Consider the following 23,278-nt stretch of genomic DNA (forward strand, 5'->3'; position numbering starts at 1 on the left):
CCGGTATCTGGGAAGCAATGAGTACACAATAAATGATAACAGTTCAAACAAGGACAATCTCAGCCAAAATGCTTGTAATACAGATTTAAGGAATCCTTGGTAAAAGTCTCTATACGGAATTCCACTTAACAAGTTTCTGTTCTCTAAAGAAAGGACACAAATGGATAATGGACTCTCTCATCAAGCCATCTGCCTTTGGTTGCTGCCTCCTTCCCACATTCCTAGTGAATGTGTAACTTCTGAAGATCTCTTGCTTAAAACCCCTTTATTTAGAAATTCCACTTGTTTACTCTTTGTGATTTGTATAGGTTGAGGGAAAACATGTGCCTTCTCATATATCCCTTAGGATTCAGCATATCTGCCCTGGGAAAGTGATTAAAAGAGAGAGAGAGAGAGAGAGAGAGAGAGAGAGAGAGAGAGAGAGAGAGTGTGTGTTGGGGAATAGATGTTGAAACAGTCCTTCCATTTACCAGAATTGATCCTGAGCATTCATTATGAAGGTTTGACATGGGTTTCAGGTGCAACCCTCCACATCCACCCCCAAATCCTCAGTGGGCATTGCCAACTCTGGCTTGGGATTACAAATGATTAAAAAACCTCATCTTCAGGGAGGCTGAAATCAGGGCAGATAATACCTGAACACTTGGGTGCATGGGGTTGGGTTCTGAACCAGGAGGAATCCAGACTGCAGTCCTCACTCTATCATGGCAACACAAGCATTGGCCATTGTGAGGCTCACCCCCAATGAGATAAAGGCCAGCAAAGAAGTACTCTCTGGGAGCTCCTACGGCTGTAGAACCTCCCTCTTCATGGGACACCTGAACACTGCCACCCAGCAAGGACCTCTGAATGCTTGTTTCTGAGAGTGTGTGTGAATGCACATGTTAACATCAGGATGGGGGTAACAGCCAAACCTATTTGTAGAGTGTGTTGGAATCTGTTAATACTCAATTAATATACCATGTAGCTTGCCTTTATGTCAATACTCTCTTCTCTAATTTTGGAAAAGTTTCCTTATACATAACACACACTCATGACCCATTCATGATTAATCAAGAGAAAAATCAATTCAGCAAGTATTTATTGAATGCTGATTTTGTGTAAGACATTGGGCAAATGGACTAGACATTGACAATGGAGCTAACCACAGACCCAATGCCTGAATACTTTCATGTTGGTTTGATTGAAATACTTGATTTAATTCTCCAAAACCATGTTGACTTAATTCAAGTTGAGCGACAAGCATATGCTTACTCCTCCTGTTATCTCTGCAATTGAAGAAAAATATCCACAAAACATTAAGCTATTGTTTTAGTCAAGAAAAATCAAAAGTGCTGCATATGCCTATAGCAAAATAATAAACAATGGCCAAATATTTGCTATAATAAAACTAATTGTTTTGAATAAGTAGCATCTTAATGTCCCCACTGGTGTTCAATAATATTGCTGAGAAATTGTGCTTTGCCAGTAGCCTGATCTCTACTTTCAAATGTATAGAAAGGCTTCTGAAAGTCTTCTTTGTCATGCAAAGTATGTATTATAAATCAAATAAGAATTCCTTTTTTATTTTTAAAATCTATAATATTAGTGATTTTTTTTAGATAAAATGAGAAATTCAATCCAAATACACCAAAATGATAACGTTTTCAGTAGCCATCTACAAGAAAACCAAGGTCCCTTTGGGAGAACAGAAAGTTACTCTTTCCTAAGAGGCAGGAACTGTATCTTTACAATAATTTTAATGCATTTTATCTCACTAAATCCACTCTAGTTAAAATACTTACATATTCCTAATATACTCAGTCAATGTAGGCCTTATTGATGAAATTTAGTATATGTGTCTTTGCAAAAAGATGTCATCTAGACAGAAAATCTTATTTCCTCAAATACAGAGAAAATCGAATTTAGAAATCTGAATGCAGCAAAGAATTTCCAAGAATCTGCAATCATGCTGTACACCTGCCTTTTTAAAATTCAAATTATGGTAATTATATAGTCTTAAGAAAGAAAACTCAGTTATAAAATTTTATATTGTACTAATTATGTTAAAATATATACACAATCACTGGTACACCTACATTTACATTTCCTGTAATTACTTAGTATGTACATACACATAAGAGGCGGGTGTGGGGAAGAGAGAGCTTATATTTAAAAAAAAACAATACTGGAATTATTTTACAATGAAAAATACAGAGACTTGGACCATCATCCATGTAAAAAAAATGAAAAAGAAATCCTTACTCTTTCTTAACCAATTGAGATAGATACTCACAAGTTACATTCCTAAGGACCTCCCACTATCCTAGAATCAGACTAATAGGTTTCCAGTTACCTATAATTTCTGTAGGAAAACAGGCTTCTTTCAGGGTTAAGGCACTTTCCATCAGAACATTACTGTTTTCATGCTCAAATCTAAGCCATGTCAATTTCTTTTCTTATCCTAAGATATACTTCATATTGTCTAATATGTCAAAATACACTCTACTGTCATGTAGATCTATACAGAACAAATTTTTTTTAAAAAATCAAAGAACCCCTACAGCAAAAAAAGAAGCCATATCAATTTCAACAGCAAATAATATATCAAAAAAGAAAGTAAAATAAGAACTTTCCTTTAAAAAATAAATAAGTAATCAGGACCCTAGATACAATTCTTTGGAGCAGTTTCTCTAAAAAAATGTAAAGATAACATTTGTTTGTTCTATAAACATTTATCCCTTTTAGTCAGATAGGCAACTAAAACGATTTGGCTTCTTAAACTTGGAATTTTAGTCATTTCTTGATGTGGACAGTGAACTTCTTCTTTCTCCTTATGGATAAAGCCAATAAAATCTTCTACACAATCCATTCAACCAGTCAACACATTTCTTGAGCAACTATGATGAGAAATAGCTGTTGAAGGAATAAACATAAAACTGCAGGGTGCTGAGCCGTGAGCAGCGAGACAAGGCCCTGATTCCAAAGAGCTTACAAGGTCAATTCTAGGTAAAGGAAAAACTGCTGGAACAAATATAATATCATAATATTCTAAGGGAAAAAAAAACACTTTTCTGTGTATAATAGGTCTTTTTTTCTTTCTTTCTTTCTTTCTTTTCAGAAAAGGGAAATCATACAACACCTTAATTTAAAATCTTGAAAATTCAAATTCCAGAATCAGCCTGGGAAATGCACTCGTTCCCCGCCTTCAGCCAGCAGGTTCCTTCTGAAGCTGTATTCTAGAAAGAGATTCTAGATCATGGTTGGGTGGTTGATGATGAGTTTCCAAAGGAAACAGACAGGAAAGAGGGGTGAAACACTTGGAAGCTTAAAGTTTAGGAGGAAGGATTCATCAATCTACCCATCCGATGGTCACCGGTCGCTTTCCTGCTGTGCCAGAGATGCTGGACGGTGCAGAGAAAATGGGGAGTAGAGTGATTTGGAGAAGAAAAAATTTCTTATGACAACCTATCTCCACTCCACCCAGCTTTCTCTTCGGTATAACAGATATTTCATGCAAATGATTATTCAATTGTTTCTCTGTCAGTGAATTTTCGCTATTCATGAATCATTCCCTTGCTGAGGGGAACAAAAAGTTGGAGGCAACTCCCTGTTTGGAATGGGGACAGTGAACTTTTCAACCGCGACGCCCATCTCACAGCCTATAAAAGGTCAGCCCTTTTGGCTGGCTGGCAACGCTTCCTCTCCAGCTGCCACCACTTTCCCCAGGCCCTGGGTCTCTCCAGCGACACCATGTCACTCTCAGTGCGCACCTCTGGGCTGTCCAGGCGGCTGTCCTCTCAGAGTGGGATGTCGGGCAGACCCAGAGGCATATCTGCTTCCAGCATTGCTAGTGGCTATGGGGGAAGCGCCTATGGCCTTGGAATGGGCTATGGAGGAGGCTTCTCGGCTGCTTCTATGTTTGGTTCTAGTTCTGTCCTTGGTGGTGGTTCTGGAAGTTCCTTGGCAGGAGGACTGGGCGCTGGCTATGGAGGATCCCTGGGAGGTGGCTTTGGAGGAGGGATGGGGATGGGGATGGGGGGAAACCTAGGAGGTGGCTCTCTGGTTGTCCTCTCTGGCAATGATGGAGGCCTTCTTTCTGGATCAGAAAAAGAAACCATGAAAAATCTGAATGACAGATTAGCCTCCTACCTGGATAAGGTTCGAGCTCTGGAGGAGGCTAATGCTGATCTAGAAAACAAAATTCGAGATTGGTATGAAACACGAGGGACTAGGACTGTAGACTCAGGGTCACAGAATGATTACAGTAAATACTACCCAGTGATTGAAGATCTCAGGAATAAGGTAAGAACATGTTTTCTGGGGCGGCTTTGGGAATTATTTTTCTTTTATTATTATAATATTTTACAGTGAAAATTACCTACTAGATATTTTTCAGGTTGACTGTACTTGGAGAATTTTTTCATCCCAAGAAGTTTAGAGGTCTGGGGGAGTAGCTCAGTGGCATAGTGCTTCCCTAATGTGTGCAAGGCCCTGGGTTTGATCTCCTGCACCAGAAAGTTTCAACTATCATTTCCCATATAGTGACTATATTTCTACTCTCATCCTAGGAAATGTATGTTTAATTTTTCAATATCATTTTATAAATAGGTTTCCTTAGGGAAAAAAATGAAACTGCCTTAAACTGATAATGAAACCCAGCATTTAAGATTACCACTTGAACTCTGTGTCAAAAACATCTTTATAAACTAGTAGCATATTAGAACTTCATTTTCCATGTCTCCCTTTATTTTGCCAGATCATTTCTGCCAACATTGGCAACGCCCAGCTCATCTTGCAGATTGACAATGCCAGACTGGCTGCCGAGGACTTCAGAATGAAGTGAGTAAAACAGACAGATGATAACTTACCTTCCCTACCATGTCCTTTTATTCCCTATTTTCCTGTCTTCAGTGATAGCAAATTTTTCAAATCTTCTGAAGTTCACATTCTCCATACATTTGGTGTTTGGCAAATGCACATAGGACATTCTAAAAAGTAATTAGAATCAAACACACTTAAAATAAGTTGCTTACTCCTCAGGCTATGGATCACCATAGTTGTAATGACTCATAATTCAACATGATAATTCTACTAATGTCCTAAACTTGAATTTTCAATGTTATCAAAATTAACTAATAATGTTTTTGACAAAGGGTTCATTGAAACAGTTGTTTTCCTGATGGCACATACAACTGAAAGATTAACCATCCACTTTTTATTTATATTTCCATCTCCTTTTCCATATCCCATCCTTCCAGACATAAGGAATAAAAGCTTTTTGCATTACAAAATTTCCACACAGGAAGATGATGGCTTGAACCTATAAGATCTTGTCAAAAGCTAAGGAAAAAGTACTGATGTTTTAAATAAAATAAATCATGAAGAAAATTAAGCAAAAAGAGTAACTATTATTTCATTTTCAATTGTTTTTAGAATGCCATTAGGAACTGCACCTAGAGATAGGGGCTGCTATTTATTGTTCATAGCTGCAGCAGCAAAGGGGACTCTGTTCCCGGGGGTGCTATGCGGGTTCATTGCTGGTAGCATCACCTCATAATTTTTTTCCTTTTCTTCTCTCCAACTGAACAATTTATTAATGCACTTAGAAAGAGGAAGGAAGGGAGTCACAAAAGCAAAAACTGTATCACACACTACAGCGCTGCTATTTTCCAACAGTTGCAGCGATTCATGCACCAAATAGCCCTAAAGTTGGCAGTGGCCTTGTCAAAATTGTTGTGTTGAATCCCTAAACTGATTTCAGGTATGAGAATGAGCTGGCTCTACGCCAGACTGTGGAGGCTGACATCAATGGCCTGCGCAAGGTGCTGGACGATCTGACCCTGGCCAGGACTGACCTGGAGATGCAGATTGAGAACCTGACAGAAGAGCTGGCCTACCTGAAGAAAAACCATGAGGAGGTCAGAAGTTGTTTTTTTTTCTCCCAGACCCCAAAATTAAAATTTCAGATTTGCAAATCTAGAGTTAAAACATGGCCTGTTCAAGTGGCCATTTGTTTTGGATGTGTCTGTGTGTACATTGCTGCTGCTGCTGCTGCTGCTACTAATGGTTCCTACTAAGGTTTAACAAAACAGAGGCACTTTCTGTTTTTGTCATTTTCATTATTAGATAATGACAATAAGAATTTTAATTATCTTGATTTAGCGATTTTGAAAAAATATATATAATATGTCACAAGTTAGATAAAAACAAGTCTACCAATAACATGTAATGCTATATATGCCACACGTGGAACTCTGATGGGCCATGATGTATATCAGAGGCTGGTGTAGAGAATGGACACCAGCATTAAGTTTCTAAAGGATTCTCTACTCAATTTTCAATGACTGGTACAAACTCTGCAAGCCTGGGTACTGCTTGCAGCCCTCCCTCAGGTAGCTGGCGTTGAAAACCCTCCAGCAACATGCATACCAAGCCTCCCCTCCTGTACAGACAGTGGACCCTCTTAAAGGAGAGCCAACAAGTCCTTCTGAGTCCCAGGCACAGCATATAGGGCCTATGATCACTTAAAGGGCCTGAAAAAATATCTTTTTTTTTTTTAAGTCAGAAGAATATGATGAATGTTTAAAGAGTTTTAATATATTGATATATTTGTCTTTATACCAAGTCAATCAAAAATATATAATTTCTACTATTGTTGTAATGAAAGAGGCCCAGAAAAGCAAAAGCATCTAGGGCCCTCTAAAATCACAATGGTCCCCTGCACCTCGCTTTTTCACTTGCTGTCCCTAGGAGCTCCTAAGTTGCCGGGCAGGTGGCCCAGGAGAGGTCAGCGTAGAAATGGACGCTGCACCAGGAGTGGACCTCACCAGGCTCCTCAACGACATGAGGACACAGTATGAATCCATGGCTGAGCAAAATCGGAAGGACGCAGAAGCCTGGTTCCTTGAAAAGGTAACACAAACGCAAACGGCTTTGATTAACAGTCACGGAAAGAGAGCTCGAGGCTCCAGGCTTGAGCTCCCTGCGCCCTTTTTTGCTGTTGCAGAGCGGGGAGCTCAGGAAGGAGATCAGCACCAACACAGAGCAGCTTCAGTCCAGCAAGAGCGAGGTCACCGACCTGAGGCGCGCCATGCAAAACCTGGAGATCGAGCTCCAGTCGCAGCTCGCCATGGTAGGACTCGCACCATTTCAACTTCCAAACATAACGCTGCATCCAAAGAATGTTAGACCATTGGCTGCCCTCCTGTCTTCAGTTTCCTTCATTGTCATGTCTGTGCCATTTCCCTTCCACATGCAGAAAAAATCCCTGGAGGACTCTTTGGCTGAAACCGAGGGTGGCTTCTGCTATCAGCTGTCCCAGGTGCAGCAGCTCATCGGCAACCTGGAAGCCCAGCTGCAGCAGGTGCGCGCAGATGCCGAGCGCCAGAGCGTGGACCACCAGCGCCTGCTGGACGCCAAGGCCCGCCTGGAGCTGGAGATCGAAACCTACCGCCGACTGCTGGACGGGGAGGACCAAGGGTGTGTACACGTTCAAGTTGGAAATACTTTCTGGGGCTGACAGATAGTGGGCACCCGATGCAGTTTTTTTTTTTGTTGTTGTTGTTGTTGTTTTGTTTTTGTTTGTTTTGTTTTGTTTTGTTTTGTTTTTCCTGCAAGGAGAAAAGGTTCTTTAGTTGATAGAAAATAATATATTTAGGAAATACGATGCCTGGGATGTATTAAATACTGTGCAAAGTGTTTTCACACCTCAACACACCTTATAATTCATAAAATGCTGTGATGAGCAAAGACACCCCAGACAGAAGGAGATGGTAAAGGAGAACCTTTAAGTTTCCTTTAGAAACTTAATGCTAGTGTCCATTCTCTACACCATTCAATTTCTGGTATCAGCTACCTGATGCTAAGATGACATATCAGATGGGAGCCATCTGAACCACCTCAGACCTATGATGACAAATCTCCCAGAAGAGATAGCAGCTCCTACTAGGGAAGGAGAACTCAGAGCTGTAAACTGGAAAATCTCGTTTCTGAAACCAAATCTTCCATTAATTGCCAGGTCTCTTCACTCTGAGATCCCGTTTTAGACAGGGTTTAGAAACAAGAGTGCATTGAACCAATTGATTACTCTCAGGGTGCATCCTTCAGTGGAAACATTTGGAATATGTTCTCTATTTGACCATAGTATTCCATACCTTTATGATTGTTGGCTCAAACAGCAAATTCTTATTTCTTCTCATTCCAGGAGGAATCACGTGATATCTATCCACAGTGATGGTTTTGATGAAAATTTGTCTGTGACAGGCTCCAAATCTCAAGCACAGTCGATTGATTCATTGAAAGGTAGGCAGATAACAATCACTGAAAGTAAATTGGAATCATATCTATTAATGACTAAAACTGTAAGATCTCTTTGAACATTACAGTATTATTAACAATTTAAATCTAAAGTATACCTGTATTCTCAGCCAAGGAAAAACATTTGTGTAGTCTTACAGCAAAAAAAGCAGTCCCGGACTTTGGGATGTAGCTCAGTGATAGACCAGTTGCCTAGCAAGTGCAAGGCCCTGGATTCTATCCCCAACACTGCAAAGGGGCGGGGAGTCCATAGCATTGTAAAACTCTTTTGCAAGCCTACAGGGGGAAAATCATACTCTCCAAAGAGGTACTATGAGTACCACACCACTTTTTAAATTTTCAAAAAGAAAAATATTCATTTTTGCATAAGGTAATACTGAATATATTTCATTTTCACTGAGGGGGAAAAAACACATTTTGTTTTAGAATGTAAAAGTTACTTTTTTTTTGGACTACTGAGCCACATCCCCAGCATGCATTTATTTATTTATTTTTATTTTTTAAATTTTGAGACAGGGTCTCACTAAGTTGCTTAGGGACTTGCTAAGTTGCTGAATCTGGCTTTGAATTTATGATCCTCCTGTCTCAGCCTCCTAAACCACTGGGATTATAGGTGTGTGCCAACACACCCAGCTAAAAGTCACTTTTGAAAGTTTAAATTTAATAGATTGTATTAGCTAATACATAATTTAGTTGCTTAAGTCAAACAACAGCCAATTTTGGATTAAATTTTTGAAACACTAACATCTGCCCCCTTTATTCCATTTTACTTGTTAGACCCAAACAAAACCCGAAAAATCAAGACCATCGTGCAGGAGGTGGTGAATGGTGAGGTGGTCTCATCCCAAGTTCAAGAACTTGAAGAAGTAATGTAAAATTTCACAAAATCTACCCTGTGGTTGGTTCCTTAGGGACAAGCAATTTACAACTAGAAATGATGCTTTCAGAGTGAGGTGCTGAGTTCCGTCTCTATTTTGGTCTGTTTCATTCTCTTTGTATTTCCTACTCACTTTGAGTCCTTTCTGCTCTAATGAGACAATATCCAATTAAAACCCTGCAACCATGTTGATCTTCATAACACACCAAAATTACTTTACCTTCTGGACCTGGAATAGTCTTTTAATGAACTTTCTTCTGGTGATCTGGACTGTTTTTATTAATCACAGAACTTCTGACAAAGTAGTGTTGTTTTAATGGAGCTAATTTGAATAAAAGACTAATGGCAATAATATGAAGTGTGCACATTCTTGATTCCAACAGTAATGTCAAGGGCTTAGAGAGAAGTTTTTGAAATATTAATAGTCAAGGAGAAAACACAAAGATGTCTGGGTTGAAGATTAAGTTAAGAAGATTCTTTGAGAAGTCCTGTCCTATTTACAGCAGCCCATTTCGGTTGCCAAAAAATTATGTTGTCCACTACAATGGATAACAATTGTCCTGTTAATTTTCTAGCACATTGACTGGATATGGTGACCCAATACTAGAATCCCAGCTACTTGGGAGGTTCAGGAAGGAGGATTTCACAAGTTCGAGACCAGCCTTAGCAACTTAATGAGAGACTGTCTCAAAATAAAAAGGGCAGTGGATATAGCTCAATGGTAGAGTGACCCAGAGTTCAATCCCCCAGTACTGGGGGAGAAAAGACAATCATTGAGACCCTACACCATGCCAGGTTGAAGGCTCAGTGATAAGTAAAATATATCCTCGTCTTAAGTAGCTCAGATGGGGTAGACCTCTACCAGGAATGGTGTCACTGTGCGAGAGGCTAACAAGGAATTTAAAGGACACATGGAGGAAGAAGTGGCCGATATGTCAGGCAACAATTAAAAGCTTCATACAAAAATCAACCAGGCAGAGGAGAGGGAAAGGAAACAGAATAAATACATGTGACGAGACCCAAGGGTGGGAACGAATATTGCTTTACTCTCCTTTCTCCCAGCTGGCAGCAGTGGGGCCCAGGGTGGGGTTTCTACTGGGATGAGTCAGAGCCACAAGGCAATAACAGAAGTCATGTTCTGAGCTGGACCAGGAGGCAGCCAAAGTCTAAGCCTGAGTAGACGGTGGTTTGATCTTGCCAAATTCAAAACCCTAAAAAAGAATACAAGCACAGGGTTTAATGGTTAATAATATGGGCTCTTCAGCCAGACTGGATTCAAATCCTGACCCTGATACATAATAGCAAATAACTAAACCTCTGATCTTTAAGGTGGAAATAACAGCAATGCTAGTATCTGCTTCACAGAGTGGGTGTTGTCAAGATGAAAACCCCAGTAACCTAGGAAGTACTTAGAAAGTACTCAATGTTTGTGTCTCATCGTTTACTATATGGATGGGATATATATATATATATATATATATATATATATATATATATATATATATATGGGATATATAGATATATAGTAAATGGGATGGGGAAACCAGGGGAGGGATGAGCAGAAGTGTCCATGGGAGCAGAGGGGAGGGAATGAGCCAAGCCTGGAGGAATCCCAGAGCTGAGTGCAAAGCCCACAGAGGGCTCTTGTGCCATTTTAAGCTGACTTGCTTCAGTGTGCAGCTTTCTGAAATCAATCTTGGTTTTTCTATTTCAGGTCTTCCATTCATTTCTCCAGCACACATCCTAGGAGGTCCTCACCTTTCACACCCAGAGAGATAATCAAGGTCTTTTCCTGAGAACAAGGTCCCTATCCCCAGTAAGACTCGATGTCACTTCCAAGGTATTCAAAAGTGCCTGCAAAAATCTACTGTTTTAAATAACATCCGTTTTCCTTGTAACCAAACAGAATGGTGCAAGACTCAAAGGAGACAGGGGTTTGCACAAGGATCATTTCTTAGCCATCTTAGTTTCTCAGCATTCCTCCCACAGGACTCCCTGAGACATTACTTTCACTGGAAGCATTTTCTCAGACTTCCTTCTGCAACCTCTGAATGTTGATCCATCCTTCTCTTTAAATACTTGCTCCCGAGGAAATGTCATCTAATCCCGTGGCTTCCAATACCATCTAGGCACTGATCACTTCTTGGAGCCTCCACAGTGGCCCCAGGGATCCTCCTAGTACTCTTGCCCTCTTGTGGGGTGCCTCCCACAAGGAAAAGAAAGCAGACCTGTGGAGGAAGTGATAGTGCATGACTCCAGAGGATAGGTGTAAAAGCGTTTCAGCTCTGCTCTGGTCTCTTGGGTTGCATACCATGGAGGAAGTCAGCCGCTGCAAGGTTATACCATAGGGGCAGGGGGAACTACCTGAAAAAAATCAGTGATTTCACAAAACTTCCCACTGAGTCTCTGATGGCCCAGGAGTTCATGGAATAGCATTCCTTTCCTAATAATCTCTCTGTTAGAATATTGTACAATCTTCACTGAACTAAAGAAATATTAAATTTCTTATTATCTAAATCCATATTGCCCTCTTCTCACTGTCCAGAAATGCAATTAATAGCATCTGTCTTAGTCTGTTCAGGATGCTCTAACAAAATACCTTACACCAGGAGAGATATAAATGACAGAAATGCGTATCTTTTCAGTTCTGGAAGCAGATTCAGTGTCTGGCAAGGGCCTGCTTTCTGGTTTATAGACTGTGCCTTCTCCCACATCCTCACATGGTGGGAGGGGCAAGGCAGCTCGTGGGGCCTCTTTTCATTCATAAGAGTACTAATCCCATTCACCAGGGCTTTGCCCTCATAACCTAATCAACTCCCCACCTCCTAATACCATCATATTGGTGATTAGGTTTAACATATGTATTTGGGGGAACACAAGCTTTGAGACCATAGCAGCAAACTTGTCTTGAACTCAAATCTTTGTTCACTTGACCACAAGCCCTGATTCTGCACAAGCATAAAAGGCCCCTCTGGACTCTTATGAACTGCAGAAGTGGAAAGTCTGTCTTGAAGGAAAGTAACTGGCTCAGAAGAGAAAAAAAAAAAAACTAAGGAAAAGATTAGACAGCAAAAGACAAATAGATTGTCAGTGATTATTTTAAAATCTAAAATTTCACCAATTGAAAATTTTACTTTTAAATGTTTTTATTTTGTAGTAAGCTAAAGAAAGGTCTGAAAAATACTGTAGGTAATGAACTGTTACAGTAATCTCCTAAGGATTAGCAAGGGCTGTGGAAAGTAATTTTTTCCTTTGTATGTTGTAAAAAATGTTTAACGAACAGCACGTATGACTAATAATCCGGAGGGCAGAAGGGGAATGACTTTAAATTATTCAAAACAAATGGGTTTGCAAATAGGTCACAGTAGGAAGGGAACCACCTGGAAAAACAACCATAGACAGCAGAACGACGTACATGTACTTTGGGTACTTTGGATAATGATGTCTATCACATTCCACCATCATTTCTATTTGATTACAACCATAGATATGAAAAATTGTACTGTATATGTGTAGTATGAATTGTAATGCATTCCACTGTCATATATAACAATAATAATATTTTTTAAATAGCTCTTTATTTTTTTAATATTTATTTTTATAATTGGACACAATATCTTTATTTCACTCATTTATTTTTTACGTGGTGCTGAGGATCGAACCCAGAGTACTGCACGTGCGAAGACAAGCGCTCTACCACTGAGCCACAACCCAACCCTAAAAATAATAACAATTTTTTAAAAACCTAAAAAAAAAAAAAGTCAAAGGTATGACTTTAGGCTTTATAATAGCGCCCCCTGCTGGAATACCAGGAGAGCAACTTTATTATTACAATTATTAACATATTAATTGTAAAAATTAATGAACTTCCCTGAGACATCTACATACATGCATACACCATGTCTTGATCATGTTCACATTCCCTTCTGTCCTCTCTTGTCCTCTCCTCTCTCCCCTTCCCTCAGTCCCCTCCCCTTTCCCTTAAAATCCCTCTTCTACTTTCAGGATTTTTTTTTTTGGGGGGGGGGCGGGGGCAGGGGGAAGAGGTGAGAAGTTTCTTCCACATATGAAGAGAAAACTTGCAATATTTGAAAAGGAACTTTGAAAAATTAACCTGTTTGTTCTGGCCACTTGAGATGTTCTCAATAGTAGAAACTTTATCTGAGAGACAGGGAGACAGAGGGAAGAAGGCAAATGAAGAGGAGAAAGAGAAAGAGAAAGCAAACTTTTTTCAAAGCATCAACTTAATAAATCAAAACTATCTTATGTAACTAATAATTACTCCCCAGAAAGGCATGAGATTTTTAAAAGGTAATTATTTAGAGTTTAGAACACCAGACAGCCAATCTGAACTACTCAGGGCTCTAAATAATACACTTGAATATCAAATGAAAATGAAAAATATATTCATATAACTGAATAAATGGTTTTTGATGTGCACTAAATGTACACTGGCATTGAATCTAAAATGTCATCATTTAATATTAGTATCATAAGCTTAAAATCAAACTAAAAATGTTGGGATGGTAATTCAATGAATCTTCTTTCAATTGCAATAACATATTTATAAAAGACTTGTTATGACCAGAATTCTAGGTTAAAAAATAATTCCCTGGTGGGGCTGAGGCTGGGGCTCAGTGATCAAGTGCTCGTCTCACTTGTGTGAGGCACTGGGCTTGTATCCTCGCACCACATAAAAATAAATAAATTAAATAAAGGTATTGTGTTCGCCTACAACTAAAAAAAATATTTTTAAAAAATTCTCTGGTGGGGGCTGAGGATGTGGCTCAAGCGGTAGCGCGCTCGCCTGGCATGCGTGAGGCCCGGGTTCGATCCTCAGCACCACATACAAACAAAGATGTTGTGTCCGCCGAGAACTAAAAAATAAATATTAAACTTCTCTCTCTCTCTCTCTCTCTCTCTCTCTCTCTCTCTCTCTCTCTCTCTCCCTCTCTCTCTCTCTCTCTCTCCTCACTCTCTCGCCAAAAAAAAAAAAAAAATTCTCTGGTGAATAAATAAATTATGACAAACCCCCATACTTGAATACAACCTTCCAATAAATACAGAACTAATCTACAAACACTGAGGAAGCCAGGTGCTGCTGTGGGATGCACCTAGCTATTTGGGAAGCTTAGGCAGAAGTATCACTTGAGCCCAGGAGTTCAGGGACAGCCCAGGCAACATAGGAGGACCTGTCTCTTAAAAAAAAAAAAAAATGCTGGATAAATTTCAAAACCATTATGTTGAGCTAAAGAAGTCAGACTAAAAAAATATATACTGTATAGTTCCATTTATAGGAAACACAAATCTCATATACCGTGACAGAAAGCAGATTGGTGGTCACCTGGTCTGAAAGCAGTGAAGGAACAGGATTAGCTGGTTATTTGGGGAGGGGTACAAGAGAACCTTTAGGATTATGGATATGTTCTATGTTTTTATTGTGATAATGGTGACAGATGAGTTCATTTGTCACAACTCTACAAACTATACACTTAAAATGGGTACAACTCAGTGTATGGAAATCATACCTCTACGAAGTCAATTTTAAAATGATCATAGCTGAGTGGTCTGTCTTCATGCTGATACTGTGCTGGAAGCACAGAGACCATGTAGGATCAGCAATGGTGTGCTGGAGCAAGCCAACCCTGCTCCTGAGTACTAGTCACTGATTTTTTTTCCCAACTGAGAAAAGTGTATCCATTTTGAAATATTTCATTTGATTGCACAATTTATGAGATTTTTAAAACAGCTTATGGCTGCAATTTCATATTTCAAATGAACAGAGCCTCAAGTACAACTTTTCTTAGCAAGTTAAAGTAAAATTTTATTTTTTAAATAAGTTGGTATAATTATAAATACATATTGTATCATATTGTTTGTATATTCATTCATAAACAAATTTATTTAGCACCAACTATATGTGAATCTTTATGTATTCTGTTGACAATAACCTCAGTGTTTATGAACTAAAGACAAAGACATGATAAAGTTTCATACTCTTTTTTTCTTCATTGCATCTGTGAAAATAGAATAAGGTAAGTCATCATCATTTTTAATTGGCAAGTGTCATTGCCCCACATGTAAAATACGACGATCATTTAACAAAGGTGTGAGGAGGTAGAAGGACCAACTCAAACTATTAAGCAGATATTTTCGGAGCATGTTTTTAAAGAATAACACTCATATATCTAGCTACATTTTATATTATATTTTACATTATATAAAAATATATTCAAGGTACTCTTGGAAGTTTTCAGTGGATACCTATTCTAAACAACCTTATGTGATGATTCTGGATGACAGAGATTTTAATGTTAAACTTTCTTTTTTTTTTTTTTTTTAAGGTTTCCATTGGCTTTTTTTTTTTTTCATATCTTTATTTTTATGTGGTGCCGAGGATCGAACCCAGTGCCTCATAGGTAGGAGGCAAGCAAGCGCTCTCACTCTGAGCCACAATCCCAGCCCCTTAATGTTAAACTTTCATATCTTATCTAATAAGTAACTTGAGCTGGCTGATAAATAAGAAGATAAATTTCATCTTTGTTTTTTTAAAAAACAAATATTCATAATCAACATCCAATCAAGAGACAACCCTGGAACAAAACCTGTAGAATTGGTTCTGCACTAATCAGAATTCACCAGCAGTGTTGTAGATAAGGCAGAACATCGAGGTCTAGTTTCCCTGTCTCCTTATTCAGAGGGTGGAGGTAAGGAAAAGTCTTCTGGGGCAATTCCCCCCTGGAGTCTTCACTAGCAGCTCTCTCTCCTCTGTGCATCTCAGTTTGCAGAGCTTAGGAGCTGATGGAGCTAGGAGAACTGAATGCTGGCCAGTGGGAAGATGAGAAGCACTCAGGGGGAAGGTAGGGCTCAGCAGGGAGGAGAACCCTTGCAGGGTTGAGTCATCATTATCATGATTATCTGATGCCTCCAGGGTACACAGCAACCAGTTGCACAGAGATGATTTCTGAGGAGTTAAAGGACAGTATTTGTAAGACTGCATTTCCCAGATACAAAGTCAAAGTTAAGTAGGTTACATGATTATTTGCCACTTTATTCAGAGAGATTTTTTAACTGCATTTTCCAAAAAGGCACCTGAAAACCTAATCATACAAAACTGCATTCCAAAAAATGTGTAATATGTATAAAAAAGCACTTGCAATATACATGTGTGTATATCTCATATATATATATATATATATATATATATATGTGTGTGTGTGTGTGTGTGTGTGTGTGTGTGTGTGTGTACCCAAACATTTTATATCATCATGATAATTTATCTCTGAACCGCAATCTGTTTAGGATCTTTATGGGTCATTTATGTTTGGTTTGCTCAGAAAAAAAAAAAAACACCAAATAAGAAAATATTATTTTAACAAATTCTTCCATATCAGTCAAATTGAACTTAAGCTAAACAATCCAGAAAAAATTATCCCTCTATCAATGTTGGTTTAAAAATCCTTCAACTGTAAGGTCTTATAACTAGGTCAATCTTCATATCTCCTGAAACTATAGATTTATGTATTCATTCATGCAACAGATAGATTCTAAGTGTATCCTAGTTATATCTGGCATTTTGACTCCTTCATATCTTATGATCTATTACTTTCCTCCACTACCATCACTCTTGTTCAAATTACTATTCATGGTGTCCCACCTAGATGGCCACACAACTATATCCCTTTAATTCTTCCTACACCAAGTCAATCCTGTCACTCCATTGGTTAAAACCCCTCAAAGGCTTCCAATTGCTCTTGGAGTAAAGACCAAAATATAGCAAGGTCTGACCTTTCTCAAATTGTGTGCCTCCTTTCCATCTTCAGCAATCCTGATGGCCTTGTTTACCATATATATATATATATATATATATATATATATATATATATATATAGCGTTTTAATATACATTTTGATACACACATACACAGTGAAGGACTCAATACAGTCAAGTAAATTCTAACATCCTGCTGCTCCATCCCATTCCAGCTCCTTTTCACGGACTTTTTCCCTTTGCCCAGAACATGCTTCCTACTCCAATTTGGCCAGGCTAACTCCCACTCACCAGTCAGATCTTAACTCAAATGTCACCTCCTCTGAGAAGACTTAACTGGCCTCTGCCTCTGTTAGCCAAGTTCATTTCTTCTATTTTAATATACACGTGGCATACTGTGGTTTCCTTTGTAGCTCTAGCACAGTATAAAATAGCACATCAGTCCACTGCAGAGGAGACAATCAATACTTGCTGAATATATGTGCATGGTACTGTGTGCAAGTGCTAGATTATTCGCTCAATAAAAGCTGGAATAATACCTGCATTACCCTCTAGGTAATTCCAGTACTTTGAACATTAAAAGTGATTAATAGGCATTTGTTGCAGGAATATTGAATGGTGCTAAGATACTTCTATTACTTTCTTGAAATATCCATCATATTTTTATGTATTTGTTAGTTACGTCTAAATTTTCCACCACTCATATTTGCTAAGACTAAATGAACAATCACTAGCTTCTCAAGACACATAAGTACAGTAATGACCATCACAAGGAGACACTAAGAGCATGCCTTGAATATATATTACCTGAGTCTATTTGTTTTGATTACTCTATTTAAAATATGCTTGAGTCACATGGAAATTAATTCTACTTACTTTCTTCTCATTAAATCTTAATAAATAAATTAGGCTGTCACAGACTGAAAAACAAACATTTAAAAGGTGTTTGCATTTCACCAAGATGTTTAGTGAATGCAATTAGTATTTTCAGAAAATATTCAAAATACTTGATACTCTATGGGGACACAGAGTGTATCCAAAATATGCAAACCTTAACTTGGCCATTTCACAAGGTTTACTGATATAAATCATATTGCTCAATATCTGGTGATTCAGTAGAAAGTGATCTTCAGTTTCAACAGGCTGTCTTTTAATTCAGGACACTGTTTTTAAAGGAAATTAACCTGAGGACTTTTTCCCACACATTTAAAGAATAGTAGAAGTTGCTTTCACAAAATATAGTAACTTGGTTTCTATGCAGTACTTACAAAGGGAAAAAAAGTTCCAAAGTTATTCTCTTAAAGAAGCAACTTTGGAAACCTCTAACTCATCATTAGAGTGTGCTTTATACAAATGAAAAAACTAACTATGGATACAAAACTGAGTTCTCTTTAAGCAACTGATGGAAGACTGGTTTTTACATGAAAAAAAGAGTCTGAAAACAATACTCCTAGCAATTTGATCAAAATAAAACTTGTGCCCTCTTAATCTCCACAGGTGCTCTATCTAAAATACATTTTTCCCTCAAACTAATATTACAGAAGCAACTGGGAGCCTGCATAGAAATGCAAATGCCCTTACCTTGAGGTACAAAGTGACCTGCCTGTGAAAGAAAATGCAGATGAGGTAATACAGAAGTTTGCAAGAGGGAAAGAATACATAGGGCTGGGTGTGAGGACCATTCTTTTGGCATAAGAAGCATCTGAAAAGAGCCTTGAGAACTATATAAAACTACATACTGTGTTACATAGGAATGGATAGGCAACAAGAAATTTAATGTGCCTGTCTTATAAGAACTCTAAGGTCCTTGACCTGGTGGTCTGCACTTTATTTTCAGAAGATGAATGTTTGCATCTAATTCTTTCACAAAGGTAGGGCCATGTATCATTGACCATTCAGAAATAAATCCCTAGTACTTAATGCAGCATCTGGCAGTATATGGGTAGGCCAAATATGTTGGTTGAAATGATGCTTAGAAACATCACATTAGGCTTATATGTTGTTTACACATGATTGAAAACTTCAGAGGAAAATGGGCCGAGGGTGTAGCTCAATGGTTACACACATGCTTAACACGCACAAGGATGTGGGAGTAGATTCCTAGCATCAAAACAAAACAAAACAAAAATTCAGGGGGGAAGATGGTTGAAATTCAATGAAAACTATTCAGTCTGTCATTTGGCTCAATTTACAATAAAAGCACATGTTGATTGAATTTTTCATTTTGTACCAATTACGCTGTCATATAGGTTTGGCTATAATAATATGAGTCATACAAAACTCCAAAATCTGGAAACAGTACAACAGTCTGTTTTAATCACTAAACTAAAGCAAATGAGACACCGACAAAAATATTGGAAAGTATTCACTGATCAACCTTCAGTGGGAAGAAAACCCAGCAATGAGACACAGCAACACTGAACAGTTGAACAATTTGGAAGAAAAAATATGAATAGTCAGGGAAAGTTTGTTTGGAGGAAAATAAAAATCCAATATGTATCACTAGATTTTGCAATAAATATGTGTTGCAATATGATTTTAATTGAAGAAGGAAGATAATTATAGCTTAAGAGCCAACTACTTAATCAACACCACAATCAGAATGTCTGAATGACAAACCTTAGCCCCACACCCAAGAAAAGAGGGTAAACCCAGAAAGTGAGTAAAACAAGTTTCCATTACAAATGTGCTGAAGCCATGTGGGCCACACTGAAACCACACCCTGAAACCAAGGGTGGGGGGACACATATGTTATTCATTCTTAATTATTAAATTTAAATAATTTCTGTGAATTTAGATCTTTTTAAAAAATTAATTCCATGTTGTATTACATTCTGGAAATAGTACTTCCCTGAATATTGATGTAGTTGGGGTAAAACACAGCATGCATTTCTAAAAATAAAACCATTTTTTCCTAGTATTAATGGTCCACTCTATGAGTATAGGACCACATTCTTTAAATGCATGCTAACTAAGTTTTATCTAAATTGCATCAATATTTTTTTCCAAGTATTAGAAAAAGTAGCTTACATGATACTATACCTGGAAATCCATCATCTAAGGGACAATTAAGTGAACTGGTAATCCTTTACTTAAAAAATAAAAGATTTCAGAGGACAGATTAAACTTTGTCAAATATCCAAAAGACTCTCCACCAGCAAAATTATATTCCCTGTGGTAGATTTAATTCAATATAAAGACAACTTTTTGATAGTTTGAGCATTTCAAAAATGGAAAGCCTTGTAAGACAATTAGTTTCCCATTTCTAGAAATATATAAGTAGAGAGTGGGGATATTTGAGCTTATTGTTTAGTAAGACAGAAGGACCAACATTTGTGAGTACTTGCTACATTTAAGATACATTGTATGTATTGCCTAAATTGTTAGTCTCAAATTTATGAATTGGATGTCTTTCATGAGGATTAAGAGGGATTATATAATTTACCATACACCCAGTAAGAAGAAGAGTTGGAGTTTGAAATGTGATAATAACCTCTAAGGTCCCTTGCAAAGTGCATTCTGGTTGAAACCATGACAGTGAAGATAATTCCAATGTGGTCATTTCTATTTGTCCAGTCTGGTATTATTTTCTGAAACTTTCGGTCAAAAATGATATTAGCTTCCAAGGTGTTGGGTCCTTTCCAATGTAATTCTGCATTTTTGATGGCTACAATCCATAACAAATCATCTGAGTTAGAAAGGGAAGACAGTTTTAGCTCACATGGCTCCAACTCAAGAAACTAGTCATGGCTTCCTGGATTCATGTTATTAAGAATAATTCTGCAGCAAGTCTGGTTTCAGCAGAAAGATGTCATTATCAAATAGTAATGTCTACCACGAGAGCAGGACAGAAGAATGGCAGCAAAAATGTTCTGTGTGTATTATCAACAAACTACATATTCCCTAAAACTATTTTTCAATTTTTCATCATCAGTTCTTGAGTGATGATGAAAAACCAATTAATTATTTAAAGTAATGCTTACTGATATTATTCCTTAAACCATTAATGGAAGGTATGGGAATACATAATAAAGCAAACAAAAGGCTCTTGACAAAACTAGATTATCAAGAAGATTATCAAATATGTAAATTAATATTACTTTAGAAAACTTGCCATAGTCCAGAAACTGTTCCCCTCAGCTTTGCAGGTCCAGAAACTGAACTGGACCATACCTAGATGGGAGCTGACACTTGAGATTGTGTACAATGACTGTATTCACAATACTGATGTGTAGATTAGAGTGTCAGTTTGGACATATTTTCCCACGTGTCCAAGACCACTTTCCTGGGCACTTGCACTCCTGCACACTCATCACAGTGACTCTTCTAAAGAGTATATTTTTTTCAGATATATTTTTAATGATACCACATGTCTGTTTTAATAAGTTTCCTATGAAAATTTAAATTACTCATCCAACAGGTGGCCTTACTGGGGTCCTGAGGATACAAAGATAAGTAAGGTACAATCCTTACCTTTGAGGAAGTCATATCTTACAGTGTGGAGGGTGGGGGACAATACACAAATAATCACTAGATAGGATAAAGACCTATGTGTATTGTCAAAATCTTGCTGACTGAGGGTTCAGTTTCTTGGATCTATCACTATTATTTCTAAATCCTCTCTCTCCTTCCAGGTCCCTACCAGGCTATCTTCTTGGCTACCTGAATAGTCTCCTTTTCTTTATTTCCCATGAGGGAACACTTCCTAAGTACTTCTAAGGAGCTCAAAATCTGACTTGCTTCTTTTGACAAGGGTGTTCTCTACCCAACAATCTCGCCTTCACTCCTCACCCTTCTTTTGTCCTATACACCCACTCAATAAGCTGCAGCAACATAAGATACAGATGGCTTCATCTCATCTCCACCCTTTCCTTCCTTAATGACAAATGGCCTAGCTTCTGTGCCCTGAATTGTCCAGAACATTCTTGCTCTCTGATCTCGAAGGATCTTGTGGCAACATCATGGGCGCTTTTTTTTTTTTTTTTTTTTTTTTTTTTTTTTTACTAGGCTTCATTCTCCATGGTCTTTCTGCAGAATTTGAAACTCAAGGCCTGCAAGAACTTTCTTCTAGAAACCCTGCCAGGTGAATCCCCCATGCTATAATACTGTGATTTCCAGTTTTTCCAGATCACTCTTTATTCACTTTCTTTTTATTCTTTTTTGTTTGTTTTTTATTTAATAAAATTTTATTTACAACTTTCCCTCAAACTACAAGTGCTCTTCAGATTAGCATTAAATTATATTGCACATACATAGTTACAACATTTAGATTTGCTCTGTAACATATAATCACATTAAAAATAAATAACTTGCCATGTAATTCATAGTTTAATTGGCTCTTAAATAGTTTCTCTGGGGGGGGAATAAAATTTTTGTGTTCTTTAAGAAACTGATAAATATAATGAACTGCTATGTATTCATTTAAATTCTAAGGAAACCCAAAGATGAAGATTTCTTGTTTTTTCTAAAAATGTAATACAAGAATGCACTGAACCACAACATATAGTGATAGAATGGAATAGTATAGACAGATGCAATCTTCTAAGTGTACAGTTGTAGGATATTCCAGGTGGGGGAAAAAAAAACCTGATACTAGTAATTGTTTAAAGAAAAAAAACTGAAGTCAACAAAAATGTTGAAAAACAAAATTATACACTCTTAAGAAAAAACAACACAAAAAACAAAACCTATAGAACTGAAAAACATTTATTTTACTATCTTAAAAAGCAAACTAGAGAAGCTGATAGGCAGAGGGAACTAAATGGAATTAAATGCCTCTTAAATTGAGGCATCTCTACACAAAAACGGAGACAGTATAATGAACTGACCTCAGAAGGGAAATGAGTAAAACAAAATTTCACAAAAGTCTTAATGATACCTTACTGCACAGAGTATCAAAGTTACAGTCTGTATTTTTCTCCTTAGGTTCATAGTAAATGATCAAGCTTCTGTTTAATGCATGCTTTTTGTATGTCTTCTCTGTAGCAACATATGCTATATAGGCAATATACATACACACGCATTTTACCATGAGAATTACAGTTCTCATAGTGACTTGGTTTTTAACCTATATTTATATACATTTTATTTCCATTACAAAACAATTAACTTTCTAGTGATTCATTTTAATTAACATATTACATAAAACAATTGATTTAAATGATTCGTTTTAGTAATACAACATAATGGGTCAAACAGTTTAAGCATAATAGGGTAGCATGGCACTTTTAAAATTAATTTACCACAGTAGGAAAGTTTTTAATTTTTAAAATGTAAGCAAGATGAGACTACATAGTTATGAACAGTGAAATAAATAATTGAGGTAATTTTTCA

The 23,278-nt window shown here is 37.6% G+C and overlaps 1 protein-coding gene across 1 annotated transcript; it reads left to right on the plus strand.

Annotated features, from left to right (window-relative positions):
* Window positions 1-3,714: 3,714 nt before the first annotated feature.
* Krt12 (keratin 12) lies at window positions 3,715-9,516 on the plus strand. The gene is made up of 8 exons (XM_058578779.1): window positions 3,715-4,284; window positions 4,739-4,821; window positions 5,744-5,900; window positions 6,733-6,894; window positions 6,989-7,114; window positions 7,241-7,461; window positions 8,186-8,283; window positions 9,076-9,516. The coding sequence occupies exons 1-8, from the start codon at window positions 3,733-3,735 to the stop codon at window positions 9,171-9,173; spliced, it is 1,497 nt and encodes a 498-aa protein (XP_058434762.1). The 5' UTR covers window positions 3,715-3,732; the 3' UTR covers window positions 9,174-9,516.
* Window positions 9,517-23,278: the final 13,762 nt, after the last annotated feature.

This window comes from Marmota monax, unplaced genomic scaffold, assembly GCF_021218885.2.
Source record: "Marmota monax isolate L192 unplaced genomic scaffold, Marmota_monax_Labrador192_F-V1.1 WCK01_AAM20220418_F8-fsc00205, whole genome shotgun sequence".
NCBI lineage: Eukaryota > Metazoa > Chordata > Mammalia > Rodentia > Sciuridae > Marmota > Marmota monax.